The sequence below is a fragment of the Eumetopias jubatus genome, unplaced genomic scaffold, assembly GCF_037043125.1.
Source record: "Eumetopias jubatus isolate StellerSeaLion01/CBP00866 unplaced genomic scaffold, mEumJub1_p1.0 scaffold_17, whole genome shotgun sequence".
Classification (NCBI taxonomy): Eukaryota; Metazoa; Chordata; class Mammalia; order Carnivora; family Otariidae; genus Eumetopias; species Eumetopias jubatus.
The window spans coordinates 6,671,573-6,696,280 of record NW_028274823.1 but is presented as its reverse complement, the minus strand read 5'-3'; the positions used below and the strand labels follow the sequence as shown (position 1 = coordinate 6,696,280).

The following is a 24,708-nucleotide window of genomic DNA, read 5'->3' as shown; positions in this document are numbered from 1 at the left end:
TGTGAATAGTGCCGCCATGAACATCCGCATACAACTTCCCGTGTGGATGCACATTTTCAGTTTTCTTGGGTACATACTATGATATATGGTTTGCAAATATTTTCCCCCTCTTTGTGGGTTGTCCTTTCATTTTTCTCAAGCATCTCTTTTGAAGCACAAAAGTTGATCGTTTTGATGAGGTCTATTTTTCCCTTTGGTTGCTTATGTTTTCACTGCCATACCGAAGAAACCATTATCTCAAGGTGCTGAAGATTTCCACCTATGTTTTCTTTTAGGAGTTCTACAAGTTTAGCTCTTATATTCACACTGAATTAATCTACATTGAATTAATTTTTGTACATGGCTTGACGCTGGAGTCCAGTCTCACTCTTCTGCATGTGCAGATGCAGGTGATCCAGAGCCATTTGTTAAAGGGCTATCTTGGCAACCTTGTTGAGGGCAGGTTTTCTTTGGTTCTGTTCTTTTCTTCAAATGTTTCTAGGATATTGTTGCCTATTTTCTCTTCCAGCTGAATTTTGGAATCAAATTCTAAGCTTTGTAATAATCCATTGAAATTATATTAATAATGTGGTTAATAATCCATTGTCATATGGGCGCCTGGGTGGCTCAGTTAAGCGTCTGCCTTCGGCTCAGGTCATGATCCCAGGTCCTGGGATTGAGTTCTGCATCGGGCTCCCTGCTCAGCGGGGAGCCTGCTTCTCCCTCCCCCTCTGCCCTGCTCATGCTCTCTCTCAAATAAATAAATAAAATCTTTAAAAAAATAATAATCCATTGTTATAATCTATCAAGATCAATTTTCCTATTCATGTACATGGCATGTTTCCATTAATAAGGTTGTTTTTATGTCGTTCAGTCTAGTCTTGGATTTTTTTTTCATATCGCCATTGAAAAGCTTTCATCAGGCTTATTCCTAGGTATCGGGCAGTTTTGTTGATACCACAAACAGGATCTTTTTTTCTATTACGTCTTATACATGGTTATTTTTCATGTAAAGGAAAACTTTTTTTTAAGTTATCCCATATCAGACCATCTTATCAGCTTAGTTTATAGTTTATATAAATTTAGTAGCCTACCTTGGATTTTTTTTATGTTGTTGATTATATTGACTGTAAACATTCGTGGCTCTCTTTTGGCCCCGGGGCAATGTTGAGGAGTGGGGTGGCTAGGTGCCCAGGGGCGAAGTCAGGAGAGGGAACCACTCACAGAGGGAAAGCATGTGCAGAGATGGGAGGCAATGGAGGAGGGGTCGGCAGTTCGGGACGAGGGTTAGTTCTGCTTGCCTGGAAGGTTCTAGGGCAGGTGCAGGGCACTCACAGCCATGATGAGTCTGACCTTTCCAATAAGCAGGTGGCTCAGGAAGGAATGCATTGGGAAGGTAGCAGGGGACACCTGCCCAGCCTGCCTTATCAGGTATCCACCCAGAACTTGCTTGCCTTTTTAGCTTCCACTTGAAATTACTTTTGAAAGGCTCCACAGCCCCCTCTCTCGAGATAAGTGGACCTGTGTACCTAAGGGAGTTGTGATAACAATTCCCTAATTATGATGAGGTTATGTAATTGGATCATAATGCTGCAGGGCACCAGAGGGATCCCAGTGGGGGGATTTCAGTCCTGGGTGCCCAGCAGGCACATCAGAGCGGAAGAGACTCGGAAAGTGAAAGAGCAGGAGCTGATCAGTTTAGGCTGCCCAGGGCTCCCAGAATCATGGTTTTTATCTGTCACCCATCATACATCACAGATTTTGCCTCATTTTAGAGAAATATGAAATGTTGCATTGGCAGCTGAGTATTGGTTAAACAAAGAAAAACCAAATAGTGACAATAATCTTATTACTGACCTCTGAAATCTCAAACTCATTTATTCTGTCTCAATTTATTTTTTTAATAGATTTATCAAGCGTATTTTCAAATTAAGTACCCAGAAATATAAGCTCATTAAAGCATGAACCGAGAACAAATTAGTATAAAATTAATTTCCAGTTCACCAACTAAGTTGAAGTAGTGCTGATAACGGAGGCGGGGGTGGATCTTCGCTCGCATGAGCTGGCCCTGAAGCCATCCCGTCTCTCTCGGTCATTACCAGAGTTCCTAACTTATTTCCTAGCGCTAAAACTACGTTTGATTCATCTTCGGACAGCTAACAAGCCTGCTGCTCACTCCTTAACTTCTCAGATTACCAAGCATAGCTACTAGAGCTCCAAATTCCAGATTCTCCAGGACAATTCGAATGTCATGAAGTTTTGATTTTTTCAATATGATGCGCTACATGCTTACACAAATATGATTTCATTTTTAGGACGCAGTAAGTCATATGGATAAACTCAAACTCAGACATACTTATCACACCATGTGCCACATAATTGGTTGTGAATCTGATTACGAGGAGTGGAAGAGACGTAGCCTCCCGCTCTCTGGGAGGTTTCGCCTCCCCTTGCCTCTCGCTGAGGCATGTGGAGCAGGGCCCGCTCTGGGGTCTCCAGGCGAGGGCTCGCCACCATATCCGAGAGCCAGCTCGCCTCCCGTCGACTGATGCTAGAAGGCAGGAATCCATCAGACCTCACGGACTCACAAACACCTGGCCCGTTGGGTGTGGAGGGGAGTACACCAGCGAGAGACACAGCAGGCATCCATCATGCCTGGGGGGCAGCTACTGATCCTGTTGTTTTCCCTGGCAAACGTTCTCAAAGCATCCCCTTCCACAGCCTCAAGAGTGTCAGCTGCTGTCCCTTTTTATCACACCCGTGTCTGTAGAGGCGTCTCTGAACAAGACACTGTCCCGTTAGCACGTCGACGCTGCCTGTTCTGCTGATCCAATACATTCTATTTCTACCTAGAAAACAGTCCCAAACATGCATAACCACAAAATTACATCTTTTCCTTTACAAAAACCTCTAACCATGTATTTTATATACTTATTACTTAATCTAATGCATTTCCCCACTCCAGTAAAATAAGCTTTCCCTCCGTTTAATACTATCAATCAAATGTAATGGTGGATGAGAGGGAGATGGAATGAGAACCCTTGAGCTCGAGAAGAGGAGCCCTCCGCTCTCTGCCACATGGGAAGTAAAATACGAATTCTGTTATCCAACTCTCAGCGGACTAGAAAGAAAGGAATTTTATCTGCTAAATTGCTAACAAAAATGGCCTGACCTTGTGATTCAAAAGGACTGGGAGCAGACAAAGTCTGTTAGGGAATATGCTGAGTGAAAATTATTTTCAATGCCTCTCTTCCTTGGGAAGTTTATAGCCACCTCCTTCCTACCCCCAGCCGCACCATATGTGATGTGCCAAACCGCCTTGATTTAGTATTTGAATCACACAGTGTTCTAGCTAGAAGGAAGCTTCAGGCCATCTGAGGCCAACCTTCCTCTTTCAGGCAACCCCCTTCCCGAGCAGATATGGAAACTGAGGCCCTGACTGGTTAAGTGGCTATCGAAGGCCACAGAGTTGGTCAGTGGGCTAACATTTAGGGGGACTCACATTTAGGCCTCTCGACTCCAGGCCAGACGGCTTCTCTCTGTGTCCTGCTGCTATGAGCATGTGACCTCACGGATCTCTCTTTTTCGAAAGAAAAGCTATCACCTAAAATCCAAACTTGGACGGAACGCCTTCTCAAGCACAACAGAGCCTATCCCGGTGCCACTCAGGAAACCGTGGGAAAGTGATTTCCAAACCCACAGAGAGCCCTGCAGATAGAAGGGGTACGAGCGTGAGTGAGTGCGTGTGGGTCTGCATGGAAGCGTGTGCACGTGTGTGGGAGCATGTGTGTGTGCATGCGTGCACCTGCATGTGTCCGTGTGAGCTACGGGCCCGCATGCATAGGTCAGCATGACCGTGGTCTAGGTCGTGTTCCCTTGTATGTAACATCAGGCCCCCACACACCACACGGTTTGCTTGAGACTAAAACATGGTGGTGCATTCGAGCAAAGGGAAAAGTAATTTGGCAGCCGTGTGTTTCTCTGGTTGGGCTACATGACGCTCAGCCTTGAGGGTGTGTAGGACAGGATGGCTGAGAAGTTCAGTCACCACACCCATACCCCCAGGACTATCTTTGCTCTCAGCTCTAACAAGAACCATGTCTGGTTAAGCAACTATAAAGGACGAACCTCAGGGGCCATTCACATCATTTCGCTGTGGTGGAATTCTGCATCAGGGAACACATGCTTAAGAAATCATGTTCACGTTCCTCGGGACCTCCCAGCAAACAGGATGTCTGCAAAACTGAGAGTGCTTGATGGATCCCGAGTCGAAAGTCTTGGAATTGGAGACGTAGAGTCTCAGTTTTTCATCTGTGAAATGGGAGTGACCCTGATTGCCTAGGGTTTCGGGGATCAAATAAACATTACACAAGGAGAGTTTGTGACATGTAAGGCACTGCCATAGATCTCGAATATGAAAATATGTATTTTAAACCCATTGTGCCATAAACTCAACTTTCTTCTGTGCCAAACCCTAGCTCCGTGTGTTTTTGCTGAATGAATGAATGTTTGAGAACAATGGACACACTGGAGAGAAGGGGGTTGATCTTCTTATACTCCTGCCTGGGTTCCTAACTCCCAGCTCCAAATCCGCTTGCATGCTGTGTGGGACTTTGCAGAACTGTGAACACGAGCAGGAGGGGCCTGGAGGGAGCCAGGTCAGAAGAGCAGATGGGCCAGTTGCCATTTCACCAGGACACACGCTCCTTAAGAACACTGCGCTCAGCACAGCGCATCACCCCCTTTCCTGGCCGCGGCCCACTTTGTCACCTGCTATCCTAATATAGGGGGACTTCCAAAGCAATGTACGGTCCTGGGTGGCTACGAATTGTTGTAGGCAGTGGCTACAGCTGGCTCGCTTTTCTAAAGCCCTGACTGTGTGCCAGGTTCAAGGGTCTGTTTCATGTTCACATTCGTGGCTGGTTAAGTGCTTCGGCTGGGATTTGAACCTGGGCAGTCTGCCTCCCTGGCTTGTGATCCTGCCTCCAGACAGAAGGCCTCACTCAGAGCCTTCCCTTTCCAACAATTTGGAAAAAGGAAGTCACCCAAACCTGGGGTTCCTCTGGGAACTCATTCCAGATTCCATGTGGGTTTGGTGCTTCCATTGTTTGGCTCCTAAGGTATCCTTTATGTGGGCCCGTCGTGTTGTTTGTAGTCAGACGGCATGCTCCCCGAGGACAGGGCCCGTGTCCTGCTCCCTTCTGTAAACCGCTACAAAGCACGGCACCGTTACTGATCTGCATTCCGTTGGGCTTCGGAACGATGCGCTCAGCAAATCCCCAGAGGGCCATTCGGGCTTCCTTTCCATGCTCCAGGACTGAAGATGAGCAGAACACCCTGTGCACTCCCCCAGAAGCATGTGCTGGGTGTCTCCTTGCAGATGAATGCGAGTCCATTCCCTAATCCAGCCTGCTACAGTTTTCTAGACTAATTCCATTAACTACAGACACCACAGCCAGGAACATGTAACAGAGACCCTTCCATGTTCTGTTCCAAGTGAGTCAGAGGCAGGATCACAGTGGCCAGGAGCTCTGATTCTAGAGTCTGGCTACATGGGTTTGAATCCTTATCAGCTGTGGGTTTGATCTAGTGGTTTACTCCTGCTACATCTCAGATTCCTTGTCTGGGCAGAAAAATAGCAAACACTGATTTATTGGGAGGATCAAACAACAAAATATCTGAAAAGCACTTTACATCATGCCTTGCATATTGCTGAGGCTGACATACTGGACACCCAGCACACATTTGTTGTTGGGCGAGCATCTGCATGAATGACGCACGTACGAAAAGGAGGTATGGAACCACTGGGGAATGTGCACACTGGTCTAAGAATAAGGGGGCACTGGGGAAGCTACTGATGATTTAGGAGGATCAGAATAAGTGCAACAGGGAACGGCACACCTAGAAAGATGTTCTGGAAGGACTGCTGAGGCAGGAACAGGGGTTGGATTGAACCTAGGTGAGACTGGAGATGGGGAGAAAAGGTTAGGTGGCTGCGACCTCTTCTGGCTGGGCAGAAGGCAGGGCCTGTGCCAGAAACCACAGAAGGGTCCGTGGACTAGGAAGGGTGGAAGATGCAGTGGGGTGGGGGCACCATGGGATACAGTCAATGCGTCAGTCGGTGGAAGAACAGGGCAGCCTTCTGGGAAGAGTACACGGATTGCATGAGTGTAGAGTACAGTGAAGGCAGGGAAATTAAAGCCATTTTAAAGCATTTCTTAAGAGTCTGATAACAAGCCTTGCTCACACCTGCTACACTTACGGGATGTGAATGACCTGTGACTTCCCTCCTATATCCAGAATCATCTTTTCATATGTTTCTGATGCTTTCTAACTGTCGAGGAATGAGGTTGACTCCCTAATATCCACTTGCCCTGACGTGTTTCGTCCAAGTCAACTGCAGAGATTTGACTCTTTTGTTTTGTTTTGTTTTTTAAGAAAGGGAGAGAGAGTTGGGGGAAGGGGCAGAGGAAGAGGGAGAGAGAGAATCTCAAGTAGACTCTGTGCTGAGCACAGAGCCCAACACGGAGCTCGTTCCAACAACCCTGAGTTCATGACCTGAGCCAAAGTCAAGAGTCAGACACTTAACTGACTGAGCCACCCAGGTACCCCTCGACTCCTTTTCGATAGGAAACATTTACCAGGGAGATGGATGGGATGTCACCCAAACAGTGCTTTTGATCAAAATATTGGATTTCACACCTATCTGAGGTCCGGCCTCAGTTAACACTGACTGGTCTCCTATTGGCACCTGCCAAGCAAATATTTTCATAAGTTTTTCCAAAAGAAACACATACAACAAGTGGAATTTTCTGGGCACAGCTCACACATCTAAGGTCAGACATTTCCCTTCTCCCATCTCCTGGCCCTGGCCTCAGCAGCCATGTCTTCTCCCCTGGGCTGTAGGCTTTTCCAGAAGAGCCAGCTGCCTGATCTTGCTGAATCCCTGCTCTTGCTTTCTCTGATTACTCTTGGTGCTGCCACCAGTGGGTCTTTCAAAGCCTAGGGATCATGACACCCGAGGCTGAGACCTCTTACGCCTTCCCAGTGTTCCTCCATGACAACCACATGTATCACCATGGCCTCCAAGGCCTCCACACTCCGGCCCCTGTCAACTTTTAAACACTCCCCTGCCTGCAAGTAAAGCTCAGCATCAGCCCAGAATGTCCTTCCCTCACCCGTCCCCTGGTTCATGTCTCCTCAACCTTCAGATTTCGGTTCACATGCTCCTTCCTCCACGAAGACTTCCATGATCCCTTAGACCAGATTAGGCCCCTCAACCTTCCCTTCAACACATTTATCACAGATTTTTATTAGGTGTGAGATTCTTGGAAAAATGTCAGTCTCCTCCTTCTGGCCCCACGTAGGCCCCCTTGTCTATATTCAACCCCTGTGATACCCTCGGTGGCGGCCACAGGGCCTTGGCAGTGTGGAGGCGCTCAGTTAGCGCACGGGCAGCAGATGGGTGCCTTCCCACCGAGCGCGAACAACGCTCGGGAGGGGTTCTGGAGCGTTATTCTGGCCTCTCCCAGAGTCTGGGTTCTGAGATGCAAATAGCACAAATGTCATGTGCGTTGTCTCCCACAGGCCTTATTAAAAGTAAGAATATAAAACATAATCTCCCCTCAGATGTGGCCAGCAAAGGATAAAACCACAAATATTTCAGACTGTCAGGACAATGGAGAGATAAAAGACAAGTGATTAATTCCAAAATTAAAATCAGCCACTACTCAGCCTGTCAACCAGCTTATGCTGATGGGTGAGAGATGAAATTTTAAAAAAGAGGGTACTATAGCCAAAAGTGGTTCTTATTTTTATGTAATCTTAAATTTAGGAAAATCCATTGTGTGCTGACTTCAGGGGGTAAGAAGATGAGTCAGCACATTTCTTTTTTGTTCTCCAGCCTGATTTAATAAAAACAAAACCCCCAAAGCTTTGTCTGTCTCCTCACCATGAAAGACAAGAAGAGGTCATGGACTCCACTCAAGGGGTTTCTGTTGGAAGGACCGGCTGTCTAGGGCTGTGGGTTCTCTTCAGTGGGGAAGACTGTTCACTCCTCACCTTTATAGTAACATGGCTGAAGGCTCAGAACGGGAGCAAAGGAAGGGGACAATGTCGATGCTGGATTACAAGACATGTCATTCTCTTTATAATTGTATGAGCGATATGTGCTTGCTGATTTTGGAGGTTTGGAGGTGCCAGTTAATTTATCCTCCAGTTGCTTCACCTACAAGAACTAGATTCAGAGTCAGATGAAAATCAAAAAACACTTTCATGCTTAATTACCTGCAAAAAAAGGGGCTTCTGGTATATTGGTGTTAGAGGCTACAACTTAGGCCTGGGTGGAACTGAAGCATTGTACGATTTCCAACCTTCATGCCTACCACTCCGTTCTTGCTAGCCAAGCCTTGGGGCTCATCTCAGGGAAGCTGGGGCTGCAGAACCCTATTGCTGAGAATACTCCATGGAGGGAGCGGGCAAGCCTCAGCCACCACTGACTGAGGGAGGACAGCACGCCTAGACTCATGGCCCTTCCAGGCATCGGCTCTCCCTGCTCCCCAGTGAACAAGGACCAGGGTTGTCAGGCCTGCTTGCTCCCACCTCTTGTCCCTATAAAAGACACTTCCATGCAGAGGAGTGAGGGATGAGTAGAGGGATGGAGTAGACATTTGCCTGTCTATACACTCACCTTGTAGAGAAACGGGAAGAAAGAAAACATAATCCTCCCACTCGCCATGTACACACAAAAATCACAGAAAATAGAAAAAAATCCAGAGTCTCCCCACACAGAGATGGCCACTGTTAGCACTCTGGCGCGCTACCATGTGGCTAGTCTCTAAGACGGCTACCTTTGTAGCCTACAGCCCGCACCGTCTGAGTCCCTAATCCTCTGTCTCTTCTTCTCTCTTATCATATTTGTCTTCCCAAATGAGGAAAAAAGGAAAAAAAAAAATTGCCTAAGAAAAGGGAAATTAGTAAGGGAGGTCGAAACCACAACCGCAAAACTGGTGGAATAACTTTGGGAGCATATCTTACACATTCTGGGTGTGTGCATGCTAGAAGAGTGCCACTCACCCTCACATATGATGGGTAATGGAGGACTCAAGCCTACTGTCACTGCATTGCTCAGATCTCTTTTTTCTGTTTCTATTTGGAACAGCAATTACACTGTGAAGACAGCCTTAGTGATAACTATAAAGCATATATTAAAGGAGAGCATCCTAGGAGAACAAAGAGAAAAAACCAGAAAGTCAAGTGTGAAATGATGGCACCAATGATTGGATCTGAGGTCGATCATCAGATCTTCAATTTTTACCTCCATCTTTCCCCTGGACTCCAGATGCATATACCCGGCTGCCTACTGAACACCTATGCTTGGCTATCCCACTACAGACTCAGGGGGGACAAACCTCCCCTCTGCCTTCCGAAGCCAACAACTGCTCCTTAATGGTGCCAGTGAGAACACACGGCCCGCTGACCGCCTAAGCAGAAGGGACTGAGCACTGTGGGCGACACCCCCCCTCATCCACCGTCACCGGATCTTGTCTCTTCTGCCTCTTCAAGTTTTCTTTACTCTGCCCAGTTCCATCCATTGCAAGGCTACTTCTGTGGGCAAAATCTTCGTCAACTACATTAGGTCCCTAACAGGTTTTCTCGCCTCTGGTCTATCAGCGATTCCGCAACCTGCCATTCCCCACCCATAAGAGCTCTTATGATCTACATGGTAAATACTTTGGATTATGTTTGAAGAAATGCTATCAGTTACAATAATACTTTTCATCTAGAGATACGAATACATTAAATTACATTATTAGATATACTGATGTTGAACTATTTTTGCATTCCTCAAAAATGTACCATTTGGTCACAAAGTAGCTTTAAAAATATGTGCTGGATATGATCTGTAAATATTTTATTTAGGATTTTTGCAACTCTGTTCATAATTGAAACTAGTCTATAATATTCATGTTGTGGATGCTCTTTTTCTGATTTTTATAGTTCCTCTCTCCTCCTTAAAAAAAGAATTCTCAGGGACTATTTGTTCTTTATAGGTTTGGCAAAAGTTACCTGATAAAATATTTGGGTTTGATATTATTTTGCGGGGGGGATTTAAAAAACACTATTTTTGATTTAATTTATTTATATAGTTATATTTACATTTTTGTTTCACCTTGAACAGCGTCAAGAATCCACATTTTTAAGAAAATGGTTAGTAATGTTGATAGCATTCCTGTGATTCTCAAAATCTCTGTATGGCAATAGTTATGCCTGTCTTTTTGTGTTCTTAATACCATTGCTTGGAAATTCTTCTTTCTTCGTGATTAGATTTGTTTTTTATTCATTTTACTAATATTTTCAAAGAACCATCTTTTGGTTTCTCTCAATCTTTTTTGGTCTTCCTTTTCACTAATTTCAGCTCATCTTTTAAAATCTTCATTTCTGAGAGACGTATATTTAAATCTCCCTCTCTGGTTGTGGATTTGTCAGTTTATTTTAATTCTTTTGATTATTGCTTCACAGGTTTTGAGGCTATTTTACTGGTACACACACAGGTTCACAGTTATTTTACCATTCTTTTGAATTGTTCCTTTTATCATTAAGTAATCAACCCTTTTATCCATAATAATGCCTTTTCTCTTTGCCTTAAGATCTAGCTCGTCTGATATTAATGCTACGACAGCAGCTTTCTTTAGGTTAATACTTGTCTACTATATATTTGCTACTCCTTTCACAATCATTTTGTATTTTGAGTGTGACTCTTGTAAAAATTATGTAGCTGGATTTTAAGTTCTAAGCAGATACTCTGTTTTTACTTTAACAAACAGATTCAATCTATTTACAAGTAATTAGATTACTATGTTGACCCATTTTTATGTAATTATTTTGTGTTTTATATTTACTCTGCTTTTCAAATCCTTTTCCTTCTTTCCTGTCCTCTACTGAGCTGATACACTATTTTTGTTCACCATCGATTATTTGGAATTATATGTTCTGCTTTTCTATTCTTTTAAGGGTTATACTTAAATTGGCACGATATTTATCAAAAGCTAAAGTTAATCTGTATCTGTATTATTCTCAAGTACAATACAAATTCTTAAATTGTTCTAAATCTATTGGCTCATCTTGTCTTAAAACATCCAAATTTAGTCATTATTGTTGTAATTATTATTTTAAATAGCTTACTTAAATTTATTCACACGCAATTATTTTGCTTACTATTGCCTCTGATGTCCTACCCTTGCCTCTTGTGTTCCATTTCTTTCTTCCTGCAATAGCCCCTTTGGTAGATACTCTGTTAGAATTTGAGAATAGTAAATTCTCTTGTCTTTGTGTGCAAATGTATTTTACTATTATTTTTGTAATTTTCCATTGGTTTTCTGAAACTTTAATTTTGTAGTTGCTGACAAGAAGTCTGTTGGTTTGCTTGTCATTTTGTACAAATTGTCTCTTTTTATCTCAGGTGGTTTTACGATTTCATCCTTGGTGGTCTGCAGTTTTACTACAAGCCATCCTGGAGAATTTATTGTTATTCTTCCTGCTTGGGGTGCATGTCTTTCTTCAATTCCGGGACATTCTCATCACACTCTGTTTAAACATTGCTTCTTTTCTATTTTCTTTCTTTCTGTATCTTCACTCTGGAATTTCTTTTTTTAAAAAATAGGTTTTATTTATTTATTTATTTTAGAGAGAGAGAGTGCACGAGTAGGGGGAGGGGCAGAGGGAGAGAGAGAATCTCAAGCAGACTCCGCGCTGAGCACGGAGCCTGATGCAGGGCTCAATATCGTGACCCCAAGATCACGGCCTAAGCCGAAATCAAGAGTCAGACGCTCCACTAACTGAGCCACCCAAGTGCCCCTTCACTCTGGAACTTCTATTGCCTCTATTCTGTTGTCTTTAAAATATTTACAATTTTGTCTGATTTTTCTATTATCTTGCATTCCCAGAGGTGCTGGTTCTCTTGTTATTCTTGTCCACCAATGCTCACTTATAATGCTTTTCTCACTGTGTGTTTTGTAATTTTGATTTGGGACTCATCAGTATTCTTCGTTTTTGGCATGGACATCTTGTGATCTGAGCCGTAGAAATATCTCTACAGAACTATTTTGGGTTGGCTTCAGCCCAGGGGACCCAGGATTGCTGATTTGGGACCAGTCAGGCTGTGACTGGTCCCAATATATTTTTGAGGTCAATCTACTGACTGGGAATTACATTTCTATACTATTAGAAATTTAGACACTAGTCCACCCCACTGCAAACATATGCTTATAAGGCTAGATGGGGTTTCAATTTCTCCATTTTTTATGAGAGCTTTCTTCAATCCAGGATACCTTGAGACAATTCTCTTCATTGTCCCTTCTCTGGACTAGAGTTTTTCTTGTCCCTTTTTCACAGAGGAGGCAGCTCTCTGGGGGCCCAGTTTTTGTGGACTCTCAGTTGTAGGTGCCCCCTTCTCTTGCCCCAAATCCCAAGCACCAGGTAGCCCTTTGAGGTCCCATGACCCCCAACTCACGAGCCTACTGCTCTGAGCTTACATCCCCTCTTTGTTGCTGCCTCCGGGGATTTCCTGGACTCTCTTTTAAGCTTGACCAGGCATTAACAAAAGTTCATAGACGGTTATATTTTTTCCAGGACTTCTATGTGCTTTCTTCAGGCTGGAAGATCAGTCTGAGGTCATTCCACCAAATAAATTGCTGTGAGTCTGAAGGTATAAATTTGTACTTGCCACATGCCAAACACGTGATAAAGAAAACCAGCATTGGCATAGTTCACAGTAGGGAGAGATCCCTGCTGATACGCACAGCTGCTTGAGAACACTTCAGCTATAAATGTAAAGCCTTCCTCTAAGCTAATTCTTTTTAAAACAAATATCCACAGCTTTTCTTTTTTTTAAAGTAATTTTCCTAGTCCTCAGAGGGCAGCAACTCTCTTTAAATCCCTATATTCACACACACAGGCTGAGCACAGAGGGTACCCAGTAAGCACTTGTTAAAGGATCAGATAAAATTAGCATCTTGTCCAAGTTACATATAAAACTTCAAATACCAGGAAAGCTAAAAGGTGATAAAGGTCACATTATAGTAACAACCACAATATAGAACTATATTATTTATGGTGGATTTATCATTTATATAAATAAGCGGCTTATACATTTATTTATGGTGGGTACACTTATTATAGGTAGGTTGCATTTCTAATAAGTGGGATACATTTATAGGTTCACCAGAATCAGGTTTCCTTTGAATTTCTTTAAGATACTTAAAGTGTAACACAGCTAAGTTCAGCCCAGGGATGACTGCTTTCCAAGCCATCTTGAACTTTTGCTACGTTTTCTAGAAAGGATTTGCCTAACTGAGCATCCACTAGTGATTGGAAGGTGGTTTCAAGGTCAGCCATACCTCCAAGGCCTGTCCTGACACAAAGCTGGCCAAGGCCAAGTTTTCCTGGAGCTAGGATGCAATGCCCAAATCCTGAGTGATGCACAGGCTCTTCATGGGATCTAAGTGAAGAATCTGGGCGTGTGACTTTGCTAGGATAAAACAGCTGCAAAGTGCAAGCCCAGATTTGATAGCACAGGATCACGGGGGTCTTGTTGCAGGACTTACCGTGTGATTTCGACTGAGGGAGATATCAGTGCCATCTTGCAGATAATGAGTTTCTGTGAAACTGCTAGCAATGAGACCTCTGTGGAAAAACAGAAAATACACAAAAGAAAGATGAGTGTAACATCGTACTGATAGGTTGCTTGTGAGTTTCTAGGCCACTGGGCAGCCAGCATCTGACCCATCCTTATTTTACAGATGACCCAATAAGGCTCCCAAAGGACCTTCCACCCTATTCAAGAAGGAGGTGGGAGGAGACCCAGGCAGGTGGGATGGGATTCAGACACATGTGCTTCGAACAACAGCGCCCACATTACACGTGGAGCCTTCCCTCTCTCTCCCCTCATTCCTCCAACACACTCCCAGGTGTGTGCACACCCAGCAACACAGGCACGCGAGTGCACATGCACGCTGGAACATGCACAGAACACACACTCTTCTGCAAATTGCATGTGCAGGTTTCTAGGTTGGGAGAATTACCTGCCTGGCTGTCACTAGGCTCTCCCCTCTAGAATCAATGGTGGCACCACCTACTGGGAAAATAATTCTGGGTCCACAATATTGCCCCTGCTGATATTTGCTTGGGTGAGAGAAGCAGCTATTGATACGGAAATGTCAAAGAAGAGCTCAGAACAACAATGAAATGTTCAAAGCAGTGCTACAGGAGGTGAGGAAAAATGATTTCGGATATATTGCAATATCAAATTGTTAAGATAACTTGAAGGGGAGGGGAGAAGCCCTCTTTATCCTAACTAAAATTGTATGTGGTCCACTAGATCTTCATGGATGAGAGTCCAGCATGAGCTTCTTTACGCTTTAAATTATTTAGCCATTTCTTTTGTAATATGCGCTATTTTATTCTTTTTCAACAGAACTATGACAGATAGTTCCTGTGCTCTTACTACATGCGAGGTGCTGTGCTAGCTGTGAGGGTACATAGTTAAATAAGGACACTGCAGCCTGGTAGGGCGACAGAGGAAACCCCAGCCAGTGTGCGGAGGGCTGCCACAGAGGTAGGCACAGTCTCACTGGGCGGATGGAACATGGTAGGTGGGACGTTGCGGAAGGAGAAGGCTCCACACAGGGAGCTTGCCCCTGGAGCAGCAGTTGGCCAGACAAAGGAGGGGTGGGAGCAGAAGGGAATTCAAGGCAGAAGATGGCAAGGCCAGGAGACTTAAGGTCTGAAATCTGGGGAGCTGGGTGGGTGCAAGACAGGGAAGGGTCCCTGTGCATGGAGCCTGGGTTGTATCTGCCTGGGCAATGAGGAGTTGAGATCTGTCTTTAAATACTGGACTTTGCAGGAGGTACAGTGCCTGCCAATGAGGCTGTCGGCCCCCCCAACCCCAGCCTTCAGAGAATGCGCTTCACACTGTTGGATGTGCTGGGGGTCGCTCGGCTTCCAGTCCAGAGATAAACCTGGGATCCAAGCGAGCCCGTCAGAAATCTTCCCTACAGCGTGCGGTGAGCTGGGACCTCTGGGAAGAAGTCTTATCTCCTTGTTCTCAGAGCTCCAAAAATATGCTCACTGGGCTTCCCTCAGCCTGGTCCCTTGCTTTCCAAGGATGCTGCCCAGGGGACCAAGCCATCACTTGGCTCTGGCAGTGGGGAGAAAGGGGGGGCTTTCCAGGTGTGCGGGGGACCCACTTTACGTCTCCTCTTCCCCAATAAACCCCTCTCTTTGGCTTCAGTTGGCTTGAGTTGGGTTTTGCAACCAGAGCGCTGACAAACAGGGAAGAGACATAAGTGGGAAGTTTTGGACGAAACAGGTAGGAATATTTTCCTTACAGTCCATCTCTCCAGTTTCTCTCCTAGCCACGCCCAGAACTGAAAGCAGCCTCCCTGTTTTACATGGATTTCAATATATTTAGGATATGCCTGGCTTAAATCAGTTAGACCCATACAGTGGTCTGACTTGTGCTCTGCTTGCCAGCGAATGTTGGAGAAGGGTGTGCCAAAGACATAAAACAGACGATCTCTCACACTCACCGACAAAGGTACGTGGGTCCTCCTGCACCGCCCCCCCCCCCAATCTGTACAGATCATGCTGGGGGAGGTTAGCCTCCCTGTTGCTTTTGGTCTCAAATCCTCATCTTGTAAGTACCCCTCCTGTGAGCTGTCAGGTGACCCTCTGGACAGGCTCACTGCCAGGGAGACTGCAGCCCTGCTGGGGTGGGCAGGTGGGGCAGGTGGGGGAGGCGGGGGAGGCGGGGGAGGCGGGGGAGGCGGGGGAGGTGGGGGAGGTGGGGGAGGCCGGGGAGGCGGGGGAGGCGGGGGAGGCGGGGGAGGCGGGGGAGGCTGGTGACCTTGACCGGGATAGTTACAGGGGAGGCCAAGGAGACGGGGACAGAAAAGGTCAGTGAAGCTTTCCAGAGGGTGGCTCTGAAGGGAAGCAGAGAGATGGGGTGTGAGGTCAAGAGGCAGGGGCTTGAGGGAAGAGGGTCATCTAAAGGGACAGGCTGGAGAAACGGGCACAGAGGGGGGTGGGTCAGAGCTGCACAGAAGCCTGCAGGAAGATGCGCGGAGCAGAGTGGGCGGTGAGGAGCAGCCAGGAGCTACGGCCTGCGTGGGGCAGGGCCTGTAACAACCTCCGCGCTCCGTGCTCCTGGGGAAGGAGGGGCTGCGTCGGCTCCAAGATCACAGAGAGAGGAGAAAAAGAAAAATGTAATATAAAAAAAAAGAAAAATGTAATATAATTCAAGTTACAATATTATTACTTCTATTATTTACTGCTTGCTCATAATTTTATTATTTTGCTTACACTTTGTTAATACCTTAGTAATTCCACTCTTGACAGTACTAGATTCTTATTTTGAAGGAACCTAATACTAAGAGGAGTTAACACACACAGGAATTTGTAGAGAGGTAACTTATAATACAAAGAGATATCATTTTAAGGCCTTCTGACCAAAAGCTAGTTTGAATGGATGTCCGAGAAGAAGACTCACTTCATGTAAGAGACACATGGAAAATCTCCTAGGAAAGCCAGGAATTGGAGAAGATGAAGTTTTGGTAGACAGCAGTCAGCAAACTTGTGGACAAGAGGAATTTTGGGGTATACCAGCAGAAAGATTAACTGTAATGCTTTAAAATGTGACTCTGTACAGTAATACAAAGACCCACGAATACCTCAGCCTTTAAAAACCTACTGCTTTATTGCACTACTAGGTATTTATCCAAAGGATACAAACGTAGTGATTCGAAGGGACACCTGTACCCCAGTGTTTATAGCAGCAATGTCCACAATAGCCGAACTGTGGAGAGAGCCCAGATGTCCATCAACAGATGCATGGATAAAGAAGATGTGGCAGATATATTCAATGGAATATTACGCAGCCATCAAAAAGAATGAAATCTTGCCATTTGCAATGATGTGGATGGAACTAGAGGGTTTTATGCTAAGGGAAATAAGTCAGTCAGAGAAAGACAAATACCATATGATTTCACTCCTATGTGGAATTTAAGAAACAAAACAGAGGAACATAGAGGAGGGGATGGAAAAAAAATAAGATGAAAACAGAGAGGGAGGCAAATCATAAGGGGCGCTGAACTCTAGGGAACAATCTGAGGGTTGCTCGAGGGGAGGGGGTGGGGGGATGGGGTAACCGGGTGATGGGCATTAAGGAGGGCACACGATGGACTGAGCACTGGGTGTTATAGGCAACTGATGAATCACTAAATTGTACTCCTGAAACTACTAATACTATGTTAACTAAATTGAATTTAAATAAAGAATTAAAAAAAAAACCCTACTGCTTTTCCCTTGTTGTCTTGATGTCACTTAAACAGAAACACCATCTCAGTCATACTCTGAGCTCTAAAGAATTCTTAAGCATCACTGCAGTTTCCTTTGTTGAAAGAAGGGGAGGCTGGCTGCTGAGTAATGCCCCAGCTTGTCCCCTGAAGCTAAGACATGGATGACACTCCTTTTTGAGTTTTTCTCATAGAATCTGGGAAAGAAGTGGCCTTGAGCACAGGTGCAGGGACAGCACCGCGGGTGTTAACCTTCTCAAAGGGAGGGAGGCGTACAGTTAGCACAGATGCCCAGGCTCCGCGGGCGTGGCCAGCACCCTGAGCTCAGAGGGGCTGGGCAGGCTCGTGCCTCAGTTTCCCACAAGGAGTTGGGATAGGAGATGGAGGACAGACAGCTGGCATGGCCCCTGGGGCCCCGCTGCAGCGCTCAAGCCAGGGGTCTGTGCTTCCACATGGGGCTCCGGGAATTGGGGGTCCATGGGCCACACCCGGCACAACAGGACCCGTCCCACTCTGTGCTGACCTCCTCCCAGTGCCAGACGGTCCCCCTCATGTCTCCCTTGGGCTGCGAGGCACTGAGGGCAGTGAAGGGCCTGTCCAGACCCCACTTTGGGATCACGCACTCCCCTGCTTAAAGCCCCAAATGACTTCCCACTGCATGGGGAGGCCTTCCATGCTCTCCAGGTGCTCACAACCTTACCCTCCCAACACTCCGTGACTGCTAGTGACTCTGCTACCCCAGCCAACACTGCCTCCTGGCACGTTCTAGAACATTTCACACCCTCTCCCGCTTGGAGCCTTTGCATTTACCCTGCCCTGTGCCTGGAACATCCTCCACACGATTTTTCGTGGGGCTGGCTCCGTTTCATCTTTCAGGTATTAGTTAAATGTCTTTGCAGAGGGTCCTTTCCTGATCATCTTCCCAGAAGTGGCCTCCATCACCGCCACTCCCCATATCACAGAACCCCTTTGGGTTCCTTACTTGTCTATAACTTCCTAAGATTCTAAGCCACAGGAGGGCCCTTTGCCCAGTCCAGGCCCTGCGCCAAGCCCTTTATACGCACCTCATTGAATCCTGATAGTGCCTACTATCTGGCTCTGTGGGTTAGGTGCCATTTTTATCCCAGTTTAAACAAGGAAACAGATACCGGGGGGTTAAGTGACCCAGCCAGGCCCACCCCATCCGTGGCAGCGCATGAGCGGTTTTGGTGTAGAACCTGCGCTCTTAACCACTGTGTGCCTCTGTCTTTACAGGCTGCTCAGGGGCTGTTGTACTGAGTGTCTGCAGCAGGTGCTGTGCTAAAGGGCTGGAGAAGCATGTGTCAAGGGGAAAAACACACGGGCGGATGGACGGATGAGCGACTGAACGTCAGGAGGATGCTGCAGGCATAGTCTTTCTGTCGAGGGCTATCCCCTCCCAACGCAGGTATCCCATGTTTCATGTCTTTCTTAGGGACCACGACTTGCTGAGGAACCACGGTTGAAACAGAGAATGTGCTCACTTGAGGCTTTCTAGGATGTGTGTCTAATTTAAAAGGGCTAGAAGTCAAAGGTCCCTTGGGAAAACAGAGGGGCAGTCGGACAATGGCCATATTGGAAATGCAATAGCAATGGGCCCATTTCCTTTAGATTTCCCCAGGGAGAAAATCCAATTAGATGGATGCCCTGTGTCAGCAAATGAAAACAGAAGGTGAATGCATAATTTCATGAGAACTGCTTATTAGATGAGTTGATCTAACACGGAATCCTGTTCCTCTCTACAGCAGAAAATAAAATGCCAGGAGTTGATTTTGCTATTCTCCATATGTTTTGCTATTATAAGTGACACCTCAATATTCTCTCATATAATACGTTTTGTGCTGGGCATCGGGAATGAGACACCCCCCAAACTCACCATCTGGTGAAGGAGAGACCCAGAGAGTGAGGAGAGCTCCATGATGGAGATATGCCCAAAGCACTGGGGGAGTTCAAGGAAAGGCTTCTAACCCAGAAGCCAGCCTGAGGGATGTGGTACCCAAGTGAGTCACGAAAGATGGGGAAGAAGAAATCAAGTTGAGAGGGGATGGTGATACGGGAAATGGAGAGGAATGAGGAAGAGAATATTCCAGATAGGGGTAACCACATTCTCAAATGCACAGAGTACAGGAGGAGCATGCTAGTGGGGGATGGGCACAGGAAATGTGAAGCGGTGTGGAGTTGCAGGTGTTGGGGTGTAAAGTTTGTAGTAGGGAGACACACTGTTGCTCAGACAGGCAGGCTGGGGACTAATCCCACAAGCTGCAAGTGTTGCTGACCTTATTCCATGCAATGGGGAGCCATTAAACTTCGCAGTGACCTGAGTAGACACAAGCTTTGGAGCTAAAGGCCACTCCGACAGCCATGTAGATAATCCTTTGGGGGATAAAAACAGGGGCGCCTGGGTGGCTCAGTCAGTTAAGCATCCAACTCTTGATTTCAGCTCAGGTCTTGATCTCAGAGTTGTGAGTTCAAGCCCCACACTGGGCTCCACGCTGGGCATGCGGGGGTGGGGGTGGGGGAACCCGAAAGAAACAAAGGCAGCAGGAAGCTGGTGTGAGCATCCAAACAAATGACCAGACCAATATATGAGCCTTTAGGATGGGAAATTCAGATGAGGGCACAGAATTAGGAACCTCGGTTGACAAGTGAGATGGGTAGTTCATACAGGATGGAAAGGAGACGGTACGTTCTGTCTTGGCCACGTCGAATGTCAGGGACCTGGCAGACATGCTCGTGGATATCCAGCAAGCAGCTGACTCTCTGGGTCTAAGGTTTAGAGAGTGGCTTGGAGTGAAGACGGAGATGGAGACACTCAGACAGCACATGCTTTCTTTACAGGAGAACAGGTACAATCTCAGCCTTTCCAGTCGAGCACTGTCTTTTCTAATTTCAAAGTCTTTGGGTATATCTGGCTAGAAATGATCATTTATGATTTACATTAAAACACTGTGATGTAGACAATGCTTTTCCTTATAAAATACCTTACCTTTCTGAAATGATTTGTGTATTGAAATAAAAAAAAATTACCCCCAAATTGCCTTTTTTAAGTTAGTATAGCAATGATCCCACTTTAAATTTACTATTATATAATTTAGTTCTATAGTTTGAATGAGATGGATTTCATCGAAATGACATATTTTATTCCCCAAAGCGTAGGAGAGCTGGAAGAAACACCTACTTATTTTTACTTCTGGGATCGCTTTCTCTGTCCTCCCTCCATTAACATCTCTCCCGTGTTCTGCCAGGACTCTGTTAGGGGCCTTTCCTTGCTCTGCGTTGTTTCTTAGTGACTCGGTTTCTCTTGCACTGGGTAAGGGGCAGAAACTACATCCCTAAGCTAGCAAAATGCCCAACACACCGAAGTGCTTAATAAACCGATGACAGACACAGAATCATTAGTATAGAGAAGCAACCCAGGATGGTTGGACAGAATGTGTTCAAACTAATTGGATCAATTAAAAAGAAAAGAAACGTGGCCCCAAAACGTGGTCACCGATCCTGGAGGGGGTCTGGGGTGGGGGACAGTCACATTCACTGCCTTGTTATTTCAAGAATTCTAAATGCCGTCAGGTCATCAAGACCAACCTTGACAACTTGTCACCAATTTCAATCTCAAAACTGCTTAAATGAGGGAAAAGAAAGCTTAGAGATTGGCATTAATTATTTAGAATATGAAAACTCATTGATGACATGTCAACTTTTTCCTATTATTTCTTTGAAGACTATACATATGGTTTAAGGGCTTAATTATTCTGTGCAGCATGTTCATGCAAAAGCATCACAAGACAGCTCTTGTTTGTCAATTACACTAGCAGGCACCACGGATACTCTGCAGTTAAATCGCACACGCACTCGTGATCTCTCTAGCAAAACCCATTTGGTATTCAGAGCATCCAACCAAGTTTTTTGCTGTAGATTTACTTCGCTACAGGTTATTATTCCACAAATTACCAAATCATTCATATATAAATTTGGGTAATGGTTTTCTTTACAAGCATTTGGAAATACAGCTCTGAACACGTTCTTATGAGGAATAAACCATCTGGAGCTTCAACAAAATATAACACATAATAAAAACCATAATTAAAAATCATGATCAGGATTTTCCCAGTTACTAAAATGAATATCCTTTATAAAATGATCTATTCCTCAACCAGAGCTAAATAAATACAGAGAAAAGATCGAGAGGAAAACCAATATGTATCCAGACGGGATGCTGCACACACTGAAAGTAACTCCTAGTTTTCCGTGAAAACTCTGCAGTGGCCGGAGTCACGGGACTCCTCACGCTCATATCATTGGCTCTTCTGGGCTCTTTGATGGGGAGATCAGACAACGGAATAATTCTCTATAAAGACAGTGCATTGAGGTATGAAATAGGAGGAGGAAAATGAAAATAAGAAAACAAACCCAAGACCTGCTGTCTTCTATGTCTCAGCTTTGCTGGAACTTCCTCCAGAGCCTCGTCCTTGCAAATAGTTATGCTTTTTGTTTTCCTTGTAGGGAAAGTCATCCTGTTAAACAAATGATGCTCTGGGTTCTTGATTTGGAGACTGAAAGCAAAGCCCTATCCCAACGACCATTTATGACTTGTCTTCACCAGCAATGCCACCTCCCTGCTGATGTTTGCTTATGGATGTCGGGCCCTGGGACACCCGGGTTTCAAGGGCACTTTCGAACTTTCTGTTGGTAGAGAGCCTGTGGTGTAGAGGCTGTTACCAGCTGCCCGGCAAGGAAGAGGGAAACGCACAGAAAGGTTAAGGGACTTGTCCAAAGCCCCACAACCAAGCCGGTGGAGACTGAACTTGGCTCTATTTGGCTCATCCTAACCACTGGTCAACCCTGCTTTGCCAGGAAAAAATGTCAGCACATGATTCTTAAGGTTTGAAAAATAAGTACCAGCAAATCATATTGTATCTTGTCCTGAAATAATTGTTTCCACCCTACAAAATGGGGCTTATGCTGTTTCTATAGCACTCCACTCAATTTAGCTACAAAATTCAAATTATTTTTGGTTATAATTTTGGTATTTGGGATCCTATTTCTAGCTGTACAACTGTAAGAACAATGAAGCATTTACATCTGACGTTCTTTTGTTATTCTCTATTTGCTAAAATACTCAAAATGATTAAGCAACTTTTCCCCCTCAGAATAAAAAAAAGTTCCCTTTCCCCAGCTCTTTCTCATTTAGTTTCACCAACTATAATAAATAAAACTGTTGAGACAGCATTTTGGAAACCGTAGGGGACAATTAAGTTCCCTGCAAAATAGTCCTTAGTGTACTGCTTCCATTTTGCCACAAATACACAGAATTTTGGATTAAATCATGGGGCATTTACACTGAAGTATGTTATTCCCATCCCTTGGGGCTCTTCAGATGACCCCATCCATCCCCAGAGTGAATGGATTATAGGTGTCGCCAGGAACAGCTGTAGACTCGGGAGAGATGTGGATAAGGGTGGGGGGCCGTATTTGCCGGCTGCATTTTCCAGGTGAGACATAAGAGCAGGTGAATGATGAAGGGTTCCTACCGCTGCGGCTCCTCAGCTTCCTTCCACAAATAAAGATTCGTTTATTTATTCGTTATTTATTTTAGAGAGAGAGCAAGTGGGGGGTAGGGGCAGAGGGAGAGGGAGAGAGAGAATCTCGAGCAGGCTCCCCGCTCAGTGCGGAGTCTGACACGGGCCTTGATCCTAGGACCTGAGCATCCTCCATCTTGACCTGAGCCAAAGTCAAGAGCCAGATGCTTAACTTACTGAGCCACCCCGGCGCCCCTCAAAGTCTTTTGAATGTGGGCTTATTAACTGCTCTGGGTGGTTCTTGATGGGATATGACTGTCTTCAGAGCATGAGACTTATCAAGTTTAATTAACATATTTTTTTAAAGATTTTATTTATTCATTTGTCAGAGAGAGAGAGCGCACAAGTAGGCAGAGCGCAGGTAGAGGGAGACAGAGAAGCTGGCTTCCCGCTGAGCAGAGAGCCTGATGCGGGGCTCGATCCCAGGACCCTGGGATCATGACCCAAGCCAAAGGCAGACGCTTAACCTACCTACCGAGCCACTTGGGCGCCCCCAGTTTAATTAGCATATTTTTTAGAAAAATAGGGCTGTGAGACAGGAAAAGTTAGAAACCCAGCAACCCATTCATTCCAAAGGTAAATAAAGCCCCCTAACCACTTTTTGCAGATGGGATCGCAAGACTAGGTTTTATAGGTTAGCTTACATGGTCCTCTTCAAACATTTCTGCCAACACAGGTAAAAAAAAGCTGGGTTTTTTTAAGCTTCAGAATTTTTTTCTTCCTCTGAAAAATAAGTTGGCCACAATAGCAGCATCAGTTGCTAAGATTCGTTTGAACTCCTACTAAGCAAAAGCACTTTATGTGCATTATTTTATTTAATTTTTACAACAACCCCAGTGGGCTGATTCCTGTTTTGAGATGAGGAAACTAGGATCATATAGGGTTTCAGCGACTTGTCTAGGGTCACACAGCCAGAACTGGGCAGACAGTCTGACTTCAGAGCCCAAGATCTTATTGCTATGCTTACATTTGCCTTTACTGCTCATCTCTCTTTCGAGGGACACGATATTTAATACGCCAAATCCTGAGTCTGAAAACAATTAGAAAGAAATTGTAGTTTGGGTTGGGTGGGTCTATTTCCCATTTACTGCTACAGGTTTGAAATGAAAAGGAGCGATTAGGGGCAGTATGAGTCAGGGTTCTGTTCACCTCTAGTCTGAAGAATAATTACCTATGAGGAGCTGTTTTGTGTGTACTGGCGTAGAAAAGGCTGTCACTATCCCATACAGAAAGGTGAAAAGTTCAGTAAGGTAAGCGAATGAAGAATGAAGCCCATTCATATTTTTTAGTTGGTGCTAAACATTATCTGAAAACAGTCGAGTAGGTTTGACACCAGAAGTAAAGTCGACCTTGACCCATGTTCTAATTGCCCATCATGCCCTGTGATGGCGGTGGTATTCATGGCTGCAACTCACTGAGCATCCACCCGGTCTATGATGGGGCAGGATATGTTCTAACTAGTGGCTCTTTAAATCTTTACCGGGACCATTTCATAAATGCAGAAACTGAGGCTCAGAGGTGTTGAGAAGTTTGTCCAAGGTCACAGAGGGATCAAGGAGTAATAGAGTGAGGTTGTGAGATGCTGTCACACCTTACACTCAGCCTCTGGCCATCACCTGTACATGGAAAAACACGCATGTTTCCATCTCCTCCAGCCCAGCAAAATTCTTGGTGGATTATTTTAAGGAAGGCAGGACCCAATGGCACAACCGAATAGGGTGCACAAGGGGATGAAAGCCAAGGGAAGTGCCTCCGAGTGCCGCAAGGGTTGGGGGGGGGGT

At 45.4% G+C, this 24,708-nt stretch overlaps 1 protein-coding gene across 1 annotated transcript in view; it reads right to left on the bottom strand.

Moving 5' to 3' along the window:
• The window catches only part of ADAM12 (ADAM metallopeptidase domain 12), a 351,251-nt gene that overhangs the window by 133,287 nt on the left and 193,256 nt on the right, over positions 1-24,708 (bottom strand). Inside the window, exon 4 of the mRNA XM_088020108.1 lies at positions 13,584-13,662. Within this exon, the coding sequence (XP_087876234.1) occupies positions 13,584-13,662 (79 nt within the window). The remainder of the gene's footprint in view (positions 1-13,583; positions 13,663-24,708) is intronic.